This window comes from Amblyomma americanum, chromosome 1 (genome assembly GCF_052857255.1).
Source record: "Amblyomma americanum isolate KBUSLIRL-KWMA chromosome 1, ASM5285725v1, whole genome shotgun sequence".
Lineage (NCBI taxonomy): Eukaryota > Metazoa > Arthropoda > Arachnida > Ixodida > Ixodidae > Amblyomma > Amblyomma americanum.
The window spans coordinates 255797756-255812624 of record NC_135497.1 but is presented as its reverse complement, the minus strand read 5'-3'; the positions used below and the strand labels follow the sequence as shown (position 1 = coordinate 255812624).

The 14869-nt window shown below is 49.2% G+C and overlaps 2 protein-coding genes across 2 annotated transcripts; both read right to left on the bottom strand.

Annotated features, from left to right (window-relative positions):
- Window positions 1–2967: 2967 nt before the first annotated feature.
- On the bottom strand, window positions 2968–10022 carry LOC144096688 (palmitoyltransferase ZDHHC2-like). Its single transcript, XM_077629531.1, has 3 exons — window positions 8847–10022; window positions 4206–4523; window positions 2968–3570 (listed from the first exon to the last, which is right to left on the bottom strand). Exons 2-3 carry the CDS (start codon window positions 4508–4510, stop codon window positions 3018–3020), a joined length of 858 nt encoding a protein of 285 aa, XP_077485657.1. The 5' UTR covers window positions 4511–4523; window positions 8847–10022; the 3' UTR covers window positions 2968–3017.
- LOC144117035 (palmitoyltransferase ZDHHC2-like) lies at window positions 8843–9298 on the bottom strand. Its single transcript, XM_077651223.1, has 2 exons — window positions 9212–9298; window positions 8843–9148 (listed from the first exon to the last, which is right to left on the bottom strand). The coding sequence occupies exons 1-2, from the start codon at window positions 9296–9298 to the stop codon at window positions 8843–8845; spliced, it is 393 nt and encodes a 130-aa protein (XP_077507349.1).
- Window positions 10023–14869: the final 4847 nt, after the last annotated feature.

The window sequence follows — 14869 nt, the reverse complement described above, 5'->3', positions numbered from 1 at the left end:
TTACAGCCGGGATGTTAACGACGTGCGGATGCCAAGCCAGTCTGTTATAGCCACTTATCCGGGTGCTTTCTGCCCGTCAGAAATCAAGGCACGGTGTTTAACCTTTCAGGCGTGGCTGTTAACGTCGTCATCTGCAGTTCAACAGCTGCTGATGCTACGGCCATAGTGCAGGAGCTTACAAGTCCAGCTTCCGCTGCATAAACTGTGGGGACGCTTGTACGAACAACCTGCACAGACCAGAGCGAGAAGTGCTGCTTTTACGGGGGGGTCAACGATGCACACCGCTCATATTGCCGCTCCTTCATCCTTGAGATAACTGAGCTGAAATGCTGCTCATGCTGAAAGGCATTAGCAGAAGTTACATAGATGGCCTACGGTTACGCAGGTATGACCACTTGTCAAGAAGTCACGTTAGATTCGACGGTCTCTCAGGCGATTGCGGCTGCCGTGGAAGCTTTCATGTCTAAGAGTGTTGAGCGGATAGTGTCTATACAAACAAAGCGCCCGTGTTTTCTTTTTTCTTGTGTGTATTCTTGCCGCTAAAATCCTTGTAAAATGTCTCAGAATGGTTAACTGACGTTCAGGCAGCTCAGCTTACGCATGAGTGTCATGCATGCTAGCATGGCCCCTGTCATGAAACCTTTTTCCTCTCAACTTACGCAGCCTTCCATATCTGAAAGAACTCAGCCCCAGGAACGAACTATTGTCTCTTCTTCTGTACTTTGTTCGGGAACTTCCAGGAATGTTGGAATTGGCTACGATTCAGAGATAGTGGAGGATGCGAGTGCTCTCAAACGCAATGGACCTGAATAAGCGAACATTTCTTATAGTACGCCAAAGTAGAAACCTGGGCGAGTTGGTACTCATTCTGAAACAGCGCGAACAAGACAAGGACGAAAGAAACGTACAACGCAGCGCTCGTGTTGTACGTGAGGAATGCTAATCCCGCCATGATTATTGTTTTAGAAAAGAGGCGGCAAAAAAGTCTTTCAACGCGTCGGTTTTCTCGTGATACCAGATGACACCTTTCTGGTCTTGACATGATCACGATCAATTTTTGACGGCGGGGACGAAGAGCGACGTTTTCGAGTTGGACATAACATTTCTATGTCAAAGCGGCAAGCGTTACAGGGAGTTTGTCATTGACATTCGTCAAAACTGGCGTTTATGTAAGAAAGGTTAAAGGTTCGGCTGAGTCAACAGTGACACAGGAGGAAGGACATGTTGGCCGAGTTTGGCTGCTGAAAACAGATGACGCATCCTGTGCTGAGATCACCTGGGACAGGGCATTGCTGAACGTGCTGATCGTATACGATCGAGGACACCAGCAAAAGCCTTCTCCACAGCAGAAACAGCTGACTTTGTCAATTCCGCTTCTACATCATTACCAGCTGCGCGGACAATTATTGCATGTGAGCGAGTTTTATTATCCAGCAGGGCTCACGCATCTGCTCGCCAGCACCTGTCCCGCCGAACAATTTCCAGCACAGTCTGCTCATCTGCACGCTTCGGACATATGGGATCATCAGCTGGGTTAGCACAGCGTCAACCGCAACAGCTAGAAGAATCAGAAGTGCAGGTATCTGATGGAAGGTTGTCTCCGCAACTGTCAGCGTGTTGCCGACTTAATGACTTGGTGCTGTGGTCAAACCGCCGGCAGTTCCCACACTGCAATGGCCGCGGTTGCAGTGAGTCTACGCTATAGGCAGGGCCAAATATTTAGTTCACAAAGACAAATGACCCTGAAATAGACGCAAAAACTGATTTTGTGGGCACCCGAGAACCGCCAGCCTTCCTTCTACAGCGGAAGACGGGCAGAATACCAACACCGGTATTTTGAAAATTCTGAAAAGCTTTTGGTGTGAAGCTCAAGGATAAACCCTTAGTGCAGGCAAGCTGTTAAGGAATAAATGGTCTCACCGCCAGTCAGGTGAAATATGCGTACTGGAGCAAGACCGCCTCACAATCTAAACCAGAAGACTTGCACTCTATACCCCCCTGCCAAACGGTCTTCCTTCTGAAATTTCCAGATGGCGGCTGGTCACAGGCTTCAGTTGCTCCTGAATGATACGAGAGTTTGAGTTCAATGGCTCCATCTTCAATAGGGACCAACGCCACAGGGATCACCTTGCAACCATTTATACTGAAAGACTCCATAGGAAAGCTTCGAGTCCGCACACTGGCGAACCAGGATGCTGGAGCTTCCCTTGCGGAGGTCGAAGTTATGGTCAAAAGCCTAGCAATTCAACAGCCCTAATTCCCACAGGACAAAAAACCTGGTTTAATCCCTCACCCGTGGAACGGCCTCACCAGGAACCGATGACAGTCGAGACGACAGTGCAGCAAAGCTCTAGGAGACACCGGACACAGGTCGACAGGTCACCGCTAACAGGCTCCTGTTGACATGCACAAGTACCAGAACCTTGTAAGTTGCAGCCGCAACTCTGATGGTGGGCGTGCTGAAGCTAGTTCATCAGAACCTAGTCTTTGTCCACTGAAGGACAAAGGCCTCGCCTACGAATATCATTTCGCCCTGTCGTACACCATTCATGTAATCCGGGCAAATTCGACTCATTTCCCCATTTGCTGTTGCTTTCCGTCACGCATTCCTTCTCTTTGAGTCCAATTGTTACCATGAGGGCACCGTGGGGTATGAATTTTTTTGTTAGATATCCAGAACTAAATTAGTTTCCTGCCCTGATCTCAGCTAGGACATTAACTCATGCCTTTATTCTATGGCACTTGCTTCTAATTCACATGAATGTTACGTTTTCTGTAACCTCCTCCTTCAAGTTGTCGCACTTCCACGATACTCAGAGCTCTAAGTATCTCGCTGTTGCAAGTTTTTAATACACAAATCGGTATTTTACAAACGCTAACTGCGACCCATTCGCCAGGGCCCTTTCCAGTAGAATATTCTGCCACACTATGACATCGTCACAATTGTTAAAGGACGCTAAAGCAGCTGAAAGAATGTTTATATGTTCGTTTTCCGTTTCACTTTGATGCTTCCTTCCCTAGCCCCTTCCCCGCACCCCCGGACAGCCCATGCCACAGTAGAAGCTGTGTTCACGGGAAGCCTGTGGAGACGGAAGCGTAGCACAGAGTAAACGCACTTCCATAGAAGTGAATGCCGATGCCACTACTATCGGCGGTAAATCCTTCTTGCTCTCAGAGAGCCGAACAGACGCCGCGGCTTCCGTTGGTGGCACGACGGTGATCGTCGTCGGAGGAAGAAAGGAGAGACTGCCGCGAGGCGGCGCCACGAAAGGAGTCAGCGTGAGGCCCCCTAGCGGGCCCTCCGTCGATGGAACGGGCCGGCGGCACGACGTCAAAACCGGCAACGCGGGGACCTCGTCCGTTACGGCCAACGGAGGGACCGGAACAGAGAGCCTGCGCTCCTCGACCACCACCGTGACGGGAGGCCCGTAGACGTAACGGTCCGGGTGCAGCCGCGTGGGGAAGCGGGCGCCGTCTCCCAGTGAGGTGAAAACCGGCAGGAACCGGAGGGCCTTGCGGTGGCCAAACACCTCGGCGATGTTGTCCCTGAAGCCAATGTCGAACGAGTCTCTGCGCAAAGAGCACCGATGGCGTCCTCAGATGGTGTACTTTGTCGCCTTTCTTTTGTGTGAACGTTCAAGGCGCGTGGAGTTCCCGCTAATCAGTGCTGATAGCAGTGTCTCTGGCATAACTTTTTTTCCGCGGAAGCCGTTTTTGCGCTGTTGCTCTAGTACCTCGTGACCTCTCCTCTCAGTGAGTCAAGCACGCAGGATTCTCAGAATTCTACCCCACTACCAGAGAATCTTTCACATCTTTCACAAGGTTCAAGCCAATGTCCTCACCACTCCGACGCGTGTTTACCTCTACCACTTACCTCCCGATCCCTCTTGCCTAAGATACCTTACTGTATGCTAACCTAGAGAACCATTTTTTTATTTGTCCTGTCGCCATCCAAGCCCCCATTACCCCCCCCCCCCACTCCCCCTTTCTGAAGACAGAGGATCACCAGGCCCTGGTCAGTCAAGCCGTTCATCTGCTCTGCGCTTAATTTGCTGCCTGAATAAAGTATATTCCTTCTACTGTACTACCCAGGTTCAATAAAAACTAATAATATCGGCTTAGTCTGCACGTAATCTTTTTGTCAGCAACACCATCTCAAAACGAGTAATATGTACAAGCTGGGCTGTCGACAGTTTGTTCGATACCTGTCATCCTTGAACAGATGGGGGCGCAGGTCTTCGAGGGTGGTGACGTTGTTGCACACCATGGTGAAGTGCAGGTAGAGGAAGGAGCCAAGCACCAGAACCAGCATAACGCCGAACGCGTAGAGGAAGGTGCAGTTGAGCGTGACGTAAGTGCAGGCGTTGCTGGACCAGGCGCCAGCCACGAGATGCGTGGCGCTGGCCAGTCTGAACACGCACAAGGCCACCACGTAGAAGATGGTGAGCAGGAAGAACTTGTAGGTGCTGAAGCAGACGCAGTTGTTGAACCAAGGGCAGTGGTGGTTCATTTTTGGAACGCACCTGCGAACATGCTCCAGGTGAACGTTTCGTCGCGCGCTTGTCCGCACATAGTATAATGGCACCTGAGCACGTCCACACGCGTCCGATAATTATATCCGTTAATACTGCTTTACAAAAAAAGTCTCCGATCCCATTTGGGTCAGGGCTGCCTAGCTGGTTTTTATATTCGGTCACAGTAAAGCTATCAAGGCGGAGCACCATAACTGCGTTACTGCGCGAGAGGTTCACTTTGCTTGAATCAGGGACTGAACTATTTCTAATTGGGTGGAGCAAGCCTTCCAGATTATATTGTAATTTGATTACTAATTCAAAGTCTTGTTTTCGTAATATATTTTCTATTTCTTGTTTATATTTTCTTATTTTTCATTGTTCAAAGGTGTACTCGTCAATACATATAAAACCAATAGAAATAGGCAGCTTTATAAAGTTGTACAAACGAGGTGTGATGGGGTGCTTTAAAAAAGCTTGTGCAGTCTGTCTCATTTCTGCTAATCTTGCTCATGAACAGTGGTCAGACAATCTTCTGTTGTGACGACAGGAATTTTTAGGTTACTGAAACGAAATGCTTTACGATTGGCTACGAAGCCAACTAGCTGAGCCCCACTGCGGCCCCACTGTGCTCTATATAAATAACGTCCTAGAATTGAATTGAACCGTTTGCCAGAAATCTGACCTGAGTGCAGGCAATTGGAGACTGTTGGGAGGGGGGGGGGCTTACCACTCTGGAGGAATGTTGGGGGGACGACCGCCCCCCTCAACCCCCCCCCCCCCTGTTACGGTGTTCTTGGCTTACATATATTATTAGTCGAAGGTTCTAGATCAGAAGGGGGGTATGCTCCTCCTCGGACAGTCCAGGGCTGTAGTGGATTCGACTGAGCAGCGCGCTAGGGTAATCAGCCATTACTGGCCCTCACGACTTGCGCTGCCGCATGCTCTGAGAAATGGAAAGGTTCAATGCGTCGCTCTCAGTGGTCAAATCAACAGCGCTGTGAAGAAAGGGAAGGAGGGACGGCAAAAAGAAAGTAGGAAAGAAGGGCTGCTGTGGAGGTCTGCCCGATTAAATTAACCCCTTGCGTATTGTGCATTTGCTTCATTTCTTTCACTCTCTTTTCTCACTCATTTCATCCTACCACAAAGGAAGGTGTCTCGACTTTTCTTTATAACGTTTTCCTTCCCTGCAGTGTAGCTAGAAAAAGGGAATGAAAATTAGTTTGAGGGAAAGGAAATGGCGCAGTATCTTTCACATGTCGGGAGACACCTGAACCGCGCCGTAAGGAAAGGGATAAAGGAGGAAATGAAAGAAGACAGGAAGAATAAGGTGCCGTAGTGGAGGGCTCCGGAATAATTTCGACCACCTGGAGATCTTTAGCGTGCACTGGCATCGCACAGCACCTCAACTCTGCGAACTCGCGTGTATGTAGCTCCACTCCAGAAGAACATGCACTCGGACACACAAAAGGGACGACGAAAGGCGCGAGTGGACTATCTGCGCCGCACACATCTACAGGCACAAAATGCTGTATACGTCGACGCAGCCATGTACCCCGATTCAAGAAACGCGGTGGCGGTCGTCTTGGACACCAATTTCAAGGAAATCGCCAGCGCCTCCCTACGGAACTGCTTTCCCACAGTAGCAGAAACTGCTGCAATTGACCTCGCAATCCAGCACGGCGATGCTACGGGAAATGAGTAAAAAATTATTACTGACTCCCATACCCCGTGTCGCCTCTTCCTCTCTGGCAGACTTCCACACTCAGTCGCTCCCATTCTGACTACCCCACAAGTTCAAAATTCCGCATGCAAGCACCAGATCACTTGGACTCCTGGGCACGAGGGGCTTGAGGGAAACGAGCCCGCGGACAGTCTAGCTCGAGGATATACTAACTGAGCGACTAACCTCCCCGACCTCACCTATCTCCCCTCTACGTACGGTGAGCGCCTCCTCCTTCTCCGAACACAAAGACAAGTCTATCCCCCACCACACCGTAAGCTAACGGCGGCAGAGGCGAGGGAATGGCGACAACTACAGACGAACACCTTTCCTAGCCTACACAAGTACCACATAATCTTCCCCGACAGATATGTCAGAATCTGCCCCTGGTGTGGCGGAAGTCCAAAAACATATCACGTAACATGAGGCTGCTCTGGTCCCAAGCCCCTCGAACTAGACAAACATCACTCCGAGGAACAATGAGAGTCTGCCCTGCTGAGCTCTGACTTGGCGACGCAGCGAAAGCTGATATCCCAAGCAAGAGCAACTGCGGTGGACCATGGGGTCCTGAAATAAGGACTCCACCCAAAATCTGTATTTTCGCCTCTCTATCCTAACTTTTTGGGATAAATGTTTTCTACTACTACTACGCAGCACACAGGCGCCTTAGCGTTTCGCCTCCATCGAAACGCAGCCGCCCCGGTCGGGTTCAAGCCCGCGAACTCCGGATCAGTAGCCGAGGGCCCTAACCACTGAGCCACCGTGGCGGGATAAAAAAAAGGGCATAAATTGAAAACTGACAATTTGTTTTCGGGGAAAATGAATGGCGCAGTATGTGTCACACATATCGGCGGACACCTGAACCGCACCGTATGGGAAGGGAAAAAAGAGGGAGTAAAAGAAGAAAGGAAGAAAGAGGTGTCGTAGTGGAGCTCTCCGGAATAATTGCGACCCCCTGGGGATCTTTAGTGCTTCAGGGAAGACTAAGTAATTTTGAAAGAGTAGGCTTTTTCAAAAGCAGACTCCTATAAGAGTGCGTATTTTTATGAAGAAACCAGTGTGCCGGCACCCGGAAAAATAGCCCGCAGGAAACATTGCCGGCATTTTGACCCGATTGGCTAATTCTAGTCAAATAACGGCATAAAGCTAATGAAACGACACTCCTGGAATTCTTCCAACTGTTTGCCAGCAGAATATACCCTGCGCAAAAAACAGCAGGTAATCAAACCGAACCCAAAGAATCACAGAGTGCGCGATAAAAAACACCAGGTGGTCGAAATTTGCGGAGCCCTTCACTGCTGCGCCCTCATAGACTGAGTCGCATTGGGACGTTAAACCCCCATAAACTTAACTAGCTACCTAAAGGGACACACTCCCCCCCCCCGGGGGGGGACTAATATTGATTTGTCCTGTTTCTTTTTCTCTTTTACAAAAACAAAAACCATCACAAACGAGGGGGAGAGAGGGGTGCACGTCATGTGACTACAGCGAACCAATAATAGGACACCAGAAAATTTTAAATTCGTTTTTGAGGAAAGGAAATGCCACAGTAATCGTCTCACATATATGGTGGACCCAATAACCGCGCCGTAAGGGGACATGAAAATCAAAATTTCGACCACCTGGGGATCTTTAACGTGCATTGACATCGCACAGCACATGGGTGCCTTAGCGTTTTGCCTCAATAAAAACGCAGCCCCCGCGGTCGGGTTCGAACCCGGGAACTCGGGATCAGTGGTTAGCGCGCTCGGCTACTGATCCGGAGTTCCCGGGTTTGAACCCGACCGCGCTCGGCTACTGATCCGGAGTTCCTGGGTTCGAACGCGACCGCGGCTGCTGCGTTTTTATGGAGGCAAAACGCTAAGGCGCCCGCGTGCTGTGCGATGTCAGTGCACGTTAAATGTCCCCAGGTGGTCGAAATTATACCGGAGCCCTCAACTACCCTTTCATCTTTCACTCCCTCCTTTATCTCTTCCTTTACGGCGCTGTTCAGGTGTCCAACGATATATGAGACAGGTACTGCGCCAGTTCCTTTCCCCAAATACGAGTTATTATTACTATTATTATCATTAAAATATTATTGTTTTTTTTTTCGGAAAGGAAATAGCGCAGTATCTGTCTCATATATCGTTGGACACCTGAACCGCACCATAAGGGAAGGAATAAATGAGGGGGTGAAAGAAGAAAGGAAGAAAAAGGTGCCATAGTGGAGGTCTTAGGAATAATTTCGACCACCTGGGGATCTTTAACGTGCACTGACATCGCACAGCACACGGGCGCCTTAGCGCTTTTCCTCCATGAAAACGCAGCCGCCGCGGTTGGGTTCAAACCCGGGAACTCTGGATCAGTAGACGAGTGCCCTAACCACTGAGCCACCGCGGCGAGTTTATTATTAAAATGAAGATTGGTTGTTGGGGAAAGGAAATGGCGCAATATCTGTCGCATCTCGGCCGACACCTGAACCGTGCCGTAAGGAAAGGAATAAAAGAGTGACAGAGAGGACAAGAAGAAAACCTCCTGTGTATTTTTCTGGCGAATCTGCCGGCTGCCGGCAATATGGCCACTTCCTTTTTACAAAGGCTGTACATAGCAGGGCCATAGCGAACCCTCACCTACGGCACTGGGAGCAGTGGTGCGCTCGGTTGGGCTTCACCTGCTGACAGCGTTCGCAGAAGCGTACGCCCCCGCTGGGACCCCGCGTCAGCACGCCCCAGTTCTCCGCCAGGATATCGAGGAAGTCTCCGCGGGCCTCGTCGTCGGCGCATTGCTCCAGCAGACGCTGGTCGCTCTCGCTGAGGCCGAAGTAGCCTGGGATGGGCGGCACTGCGGTCACGGTGGTCTGCACGAACGACCAGAGGCACAGCAGCAGCAGCAGGTGGAACACGGTGCTGAAGGCAAAGCGCTGGGCGCCTTCCTTGACCAGGGAGCCGTAGAACACGAAGATGTACACTTAGTAGGCCCACGCGAACAGGCCCACCACCATGGCGACCGGAAGGCAGGCGAAGAACTCGTGGTTGGAGCGGCGGCGGCGGGCCGACTCGGAGCCACCCGAGGAGGTCGCCATCGCGAGTATAGGTGCCTGAAGTGGAGCCGCGGTCGACTTTCTGGAAGGTGGAATGCGGTTGGTGGCAGCACGCGCTGCTGCGATGCTGATGGGCGTGTCATGGGAAGAAAAGGAAGTTCATTCAGTATGGAATTGAAACCTGGACTGCCTGGCAAAGGCGTTCCACAATGGTCCCGTACTACCTATCGTTCCGGCTACAGCGTACATTACAGCAGCGAGGTTCCGGCGACAAAATTTGTTAAGAATGACAACTGGATCTCTTTTAAAATCTGATGATTACCTGCACCTGAAGTATTCGTGGAGCAGGGAATGATGCCATTCACGGCAGGTTGAGGTATCTCTATCAAGGCTCCGCTGCCGGATCCCACCCTTAAATTTTTATTTGCACAGGTCTGGGATGGCGCTTAATCCCGTCTGCGCATTTTGTGGTGAGAACGAAGACATGGACCATTTTTTGTTGTTTTGTCGCCGGTACACCATGATGCGATGAAGGTTTTTAGAGAAACGTCTACAACAGCTTGCCCTTTGTTTGAACAGCCAAGTCTTACTGTCGTTTGGTGCCACCATACTTCGGTACAGCCACAAGTCTGTTTTTACTGCCGTGCAAAATATTGTAATGGAATCAAGACGGCTACCTTGTTAATTTTTTTTAATTTTTTCAATATTATTTTTATTATTACAATCATCATTATCATTTAACTACTCGGCTATAAACATCAGTCTCGATATCCTGCGTGCCTTGTGCATTTCCCGTTTCATTTCGTTGCTTCGTTTTGTTTGCTTCTTCCGTCCTTACCATTCATTTTAATTTCGTCCACGTATTATTTACCTCATAAACTTTCTGTGCCCCTCAATTCTTGGCCAATCCACTTATGTGGGCATGTGCCATAGTATGTGGACAACAACAACAATCCCCCACCGTGGGTATGTGCTTTTGAGGCAACAACAACATCACAGGCGTTGTATACGGTTATGCATATTAAGCCATTGTCCAGTCTTCGATCTACAAGTTAACAGGACCCCTGTCTGCGTCTTCCAATCTGTCAGCCTATACACTATTACTATTCATTTTCCCTTCAAAATGTTCCTGTCTCGAGCAGTTAACTGCCTGTGCCTTGGTAACTCCCCTGTAGTGGGTATGTGCCAGCTTTATATGAGGCCAACCAACCAACCAAAATATCGCGTGTGCATTTTGCCCTGAGCTTGAATCTATCTATCATTTTTGGCTTCACTGTAGCCGCTTCACCTCTTTTAGAAAAAAGTTGCTGGAAGTGGTAGTAGTGGAAACATTTATTGCCAAGCAATACAGAGGAGGGCAGACTTCTAACATGGCACGAGGCAACCCTTGGAGGACAGCCCTTAGCTATCCGCTTCAGGGCGTCGGTAATTTTCCGGCGCTGGTCAGCAGCAGCGGAGCTGGCCAGTAGTCTCCCAGTATAACTCCGTCGTGGTTTGGGTGGGGGGTGTGGGAAGGAAGGACATGTGAGGAGGACGTGAAGAAAGTCTCCCGGTTTCCCGCAGAGCTTACAAGAAGAGAGGAATTGATCGGGGTAGCGGGTATGAAGGCGAATAGGGTAGGGAGTAGTTCGGGTCTGGAGTCGGCGCCAGTGGGAGGCCTGGGTTAAGGTTAGGGAGGGAGCCGGCGGTGCGTAAACGCACCGGGTATCTCGGTAGTAGGTAAGGATATCTTTGAACGTAAGCAAGACGTTCCTGGCATGGTGGAGGAGGTCCAACCCCGTTCCGGAAAGTGAGACCTCGGGCGAGGGAGCGCACCTCCTCGTTACCCGGGAGGCCTGCGTGTGCGCAGTTCCTGATAAGGGTTACGGGATGGATGGGGTGCCAAAAGCGTAGAAGACGAGCCGCGGTGCGGGATATCAGGCCTATGGCGAAATTGGATAGGGCGGATTTCGAGTCGGAGAGAATTTTGATGGCAGAGGTGAAGATGGCCGCTTCCTCTGCAACTTCCGATGAGTCTCTGGTGACGGATCCTGATGCGATTGGTCGGACCTGATTTTTAGCGACAACGAGAATCATGCGGGAGTCCGACGAGTGCGCTGCCGCGTCCACGCAGACTACCTCGAAACTGTTGTCATAGAGCTTGTGCAGAGCTTCGGCGCGGGCTGCCCTGCGTTCTCCGTCGTGCTCAGGGTACCTGTTCATAGGGATTGGAAGGATGAGTAGATGGGAGGGTTTCTGGAGGAGCCCTTGCAGTATTTTGACCTTATTTTTAGCAGCCCGCTCTTGCTATGATTTGGCGTCATCACACTTGGGTTCAGCCACGATCTGTTTGCATCGCTGTTCAAAATTTCTTGCTGGAATCTCATCGACTGACTTGCTAAACGTTACAATATTTTCTTTTCTGTGCATTATGATATTTTGACATAATAATTTATTGATATTCTCGGTCTCTGTCTTGTTCATACAAATTCTCATCTTTTTTAGTCCATGCCCTACTTGAGGTAGAATCCACCGCTGTTGCACTTCCGCGTGCTTTTTGTTTTGCCTGTTTATGTACAAGGGAATAGCAACCTCTTCCTCCCTATTCTTGGACGATAAATGTGGGTATGTGCCATCTTTTGTAAGGCTAACAAAAACAATATTTCGTGTGACCGCACAGCGAAGTTTCAGCTCCGGTCGTCAGGACTACCAACCCCCGTGTACACGGAGGATGGCGCCAAGAGTTCTGGCTTACAACAGGACAAGCGGCAGAGGCGAAGTCCTCTCTATACTTAGTTGTTATTGTTGGCATTACAATATATGATACATACCCACACTGCGTTATCGGCCAAGAATCGGGAGGCATACATTGCTATTCGCCTGTAAATTAACAGGGCCTAAATAATAATAACAATATAACAAAATGAAAAGAATAAATAAATTTGGATTAAACTCACGTGCAAGTGCAACATCGGTGGATTCTAAGTCAAGTAGGGCATGGACTGGAAAGGAAAAAATAATTTTGAAACTAAAAACTGATATCTAAAATTTTTAAAAATGAACTAACACAAAGAAAAGAAAATATTGTAAGGTTTAGCAAGGTGGTTGATGAAATTCCAGCAAGAAATTTTGATCTGCGGGACAGACCTGTAGCTGAACCCAAATGTGGTGGAGATGTGAGACCGATACTGCGCCATTTCCTTTCCACCTACAACCACTTTAAATTTAAATGACAGCATGATTGCACAGCTCAAACTAAGGCCAAGATATTGCTAGGGCTCCTCCAGCAACCTTTTTCTCAATGAGGTGTAGCGGTGGCAGTAGAGTCAAAAAGATATAGATTTGGGTTCGCGGAAAATTGCGCAGAGGGGAGAGAGCGCCAAACCAGACCTGTGGCGATATAAATTTAGAGGACGGATACGGCAGCGCTGCCTCGTCAGAGAGACTTCAAGGTGCCGAGTTCTACAAAAATTCCAGGAAAATCTCACATGTTGATAACCCGAGATCTGAGATTTTCTGATGACATTGCCTTGCTGAGTCACTCGGGAGGTGAACTGCAAATCATGATCAACGAGTTAGACAGGCAGAGCAGATCGATGGGTCTAAAAATTAACATGCAGAAAACCAAGGTAATGTTCAACAGTCTAGCAAGGGAACAACAGTTCACAATTGGCAGCGAGAGCCTAGAAATTGTGCCGGAATACGTCTACTTAGGGCAGATAGTGACAGCTGATCCGGATCATGAGAGGGAGATAACTAGAAGGATAAAAATCGGGTGGAGCGCATATGGCAAATTCTCGCAGATCATGAGTGGCAGTTTACCAATTTCCCTCAAGAGGAAAGTGTACAACAGCATAATCTTACCGGTACTCACCTACGGGGCAGAAACGTGGAGGCTAACGAAAAGAGTTCAGCTTAAGTTAAGGACAACGCAGCGAGCCATGGAAAGAAAAATGATAGGTGTAACGTTAAGAGATCGGAAGCGGGCAGAGTGGGTGAGGGAACAAACACGGGTTAATGACATCCTAGTCGAAATCAAGAGAAAGAAATGGGCTTGGGCAGGGCATGTGATGCGAAGGCAAGATAACCGCTGGTCTTTAAGGGTAACGGAGTGGGTTCCAAGAGAAAGTAAGCGTAGCAGGGGGCGGCAGAAGGTTAGATGGGCGGATGAGATTAAGAAGTTTGCAGGCAAAGGGTGGATGCAGCTGGCAAAGGATAGGGTTAATTGGAGAGACATGGGAGAGGCCTTTGCCCTGCAGTGGGTGTAGTAAGGCTGATGATGATGATGATGATGATGATGTTAAAAGAGACCCATTTTCTGTTGGGAAATGACGGCAGACGTAGTCTGCTTTTGCTTTGTCCGCCTCTAGCGACTCGCCGTGAGCGAGAAGTAAATAGTGGCGCTGGCATACTCGATTTACCATTCCTGTTGTCACGGTGGCAGGTAACGCAATTAGAGCTCGGCAAACGGATGAAGAAAGATGTTTCCTCGTGTGAAGGTTCTGGTAGAGGGTAGATTATACGCGCTCAGACCGAATTAAGGCTCATATTTATGGGATAACAGAAGCTCCATCAGAGGTCCTTGTATTATGTCGAGAATGCCTTCTTACGGGAGCTTTAATAGGACAACATGATGTTGTTGCGAAATAAAATTGAAAATCGATCTTTGAGGAAATGCAGTAGTAAGTGGTTTTTATTAAAATGATAATAAAAAGGAAGACACCGGCAGACACCGCAACCACGTCGTGGTCTTCCACGACGTGGTTGAGGTGTCTGCCGAGAAGGAGGTTGGCGTGAAAGAGAAGGGAAGCAGAAGGCTCCGGAAAGAGCGTAAGGGCGTCTTAACAGTGTTGTTGTTGTGCCCTGAACAAATTTGCCAAGCCGAGCTGATCAAATAACATTCTGCTCGGTCTTAATTACGTATACAGCGGGCATCATAGATGCAGAGGTCCGCGAATATAGATGTTAAATTCATTCCTGCATTTGAAGACCTGAAGTCGAATTTCGCAACGGTTTGCTTGCAGATCCATTTTTTGCAGAAAATCCGGCGTCATCAGCGTCAGCGTTGTGAGCGAAAAATCTCCGAAGAAACATAGGTGGGTTACCTAGGTCACGTGACCTTGTGGTGTCATCACAACCTGCCCACCGGATTGTGAGCAAACTGACCAACGTGGCAGATGGCAGCTAAATTAATGATTGGTCGGGAAAGGTCGCTCGAGAAAAGCAGCCTGAGTCGCACAAGTCCCACCGCAGCACATTCCATCGCAGTGCCGCATCACTTAATTACTGCACCACTGTGCCACGAGTGGTTTCAGGACTCCCAGGGATCTATGAATCTAAAGACGATAATGACCGATTTCTTATATATGGGCATTTCCCATTAACTCAATCACGTCATAATCTTAACGCGGAGCGTAAATGTCGACGCAAGCGAGCGCTATCGCCACCTCTTCCGCCACGACGATTTTAAGTGACAGCAAAACTGCAGTAAGAAACTTCGCGAAAGGAAGAATCTCGGAAGAGGCCAAACACGTCCTCGAGGCGAGGCCGATAGAACGTAACATAGAGATAATATGGATCCCAGCGCATGAGTCTATTGCAGGAAATGAGGCTGCACACGAGCTTGCCCGAGCT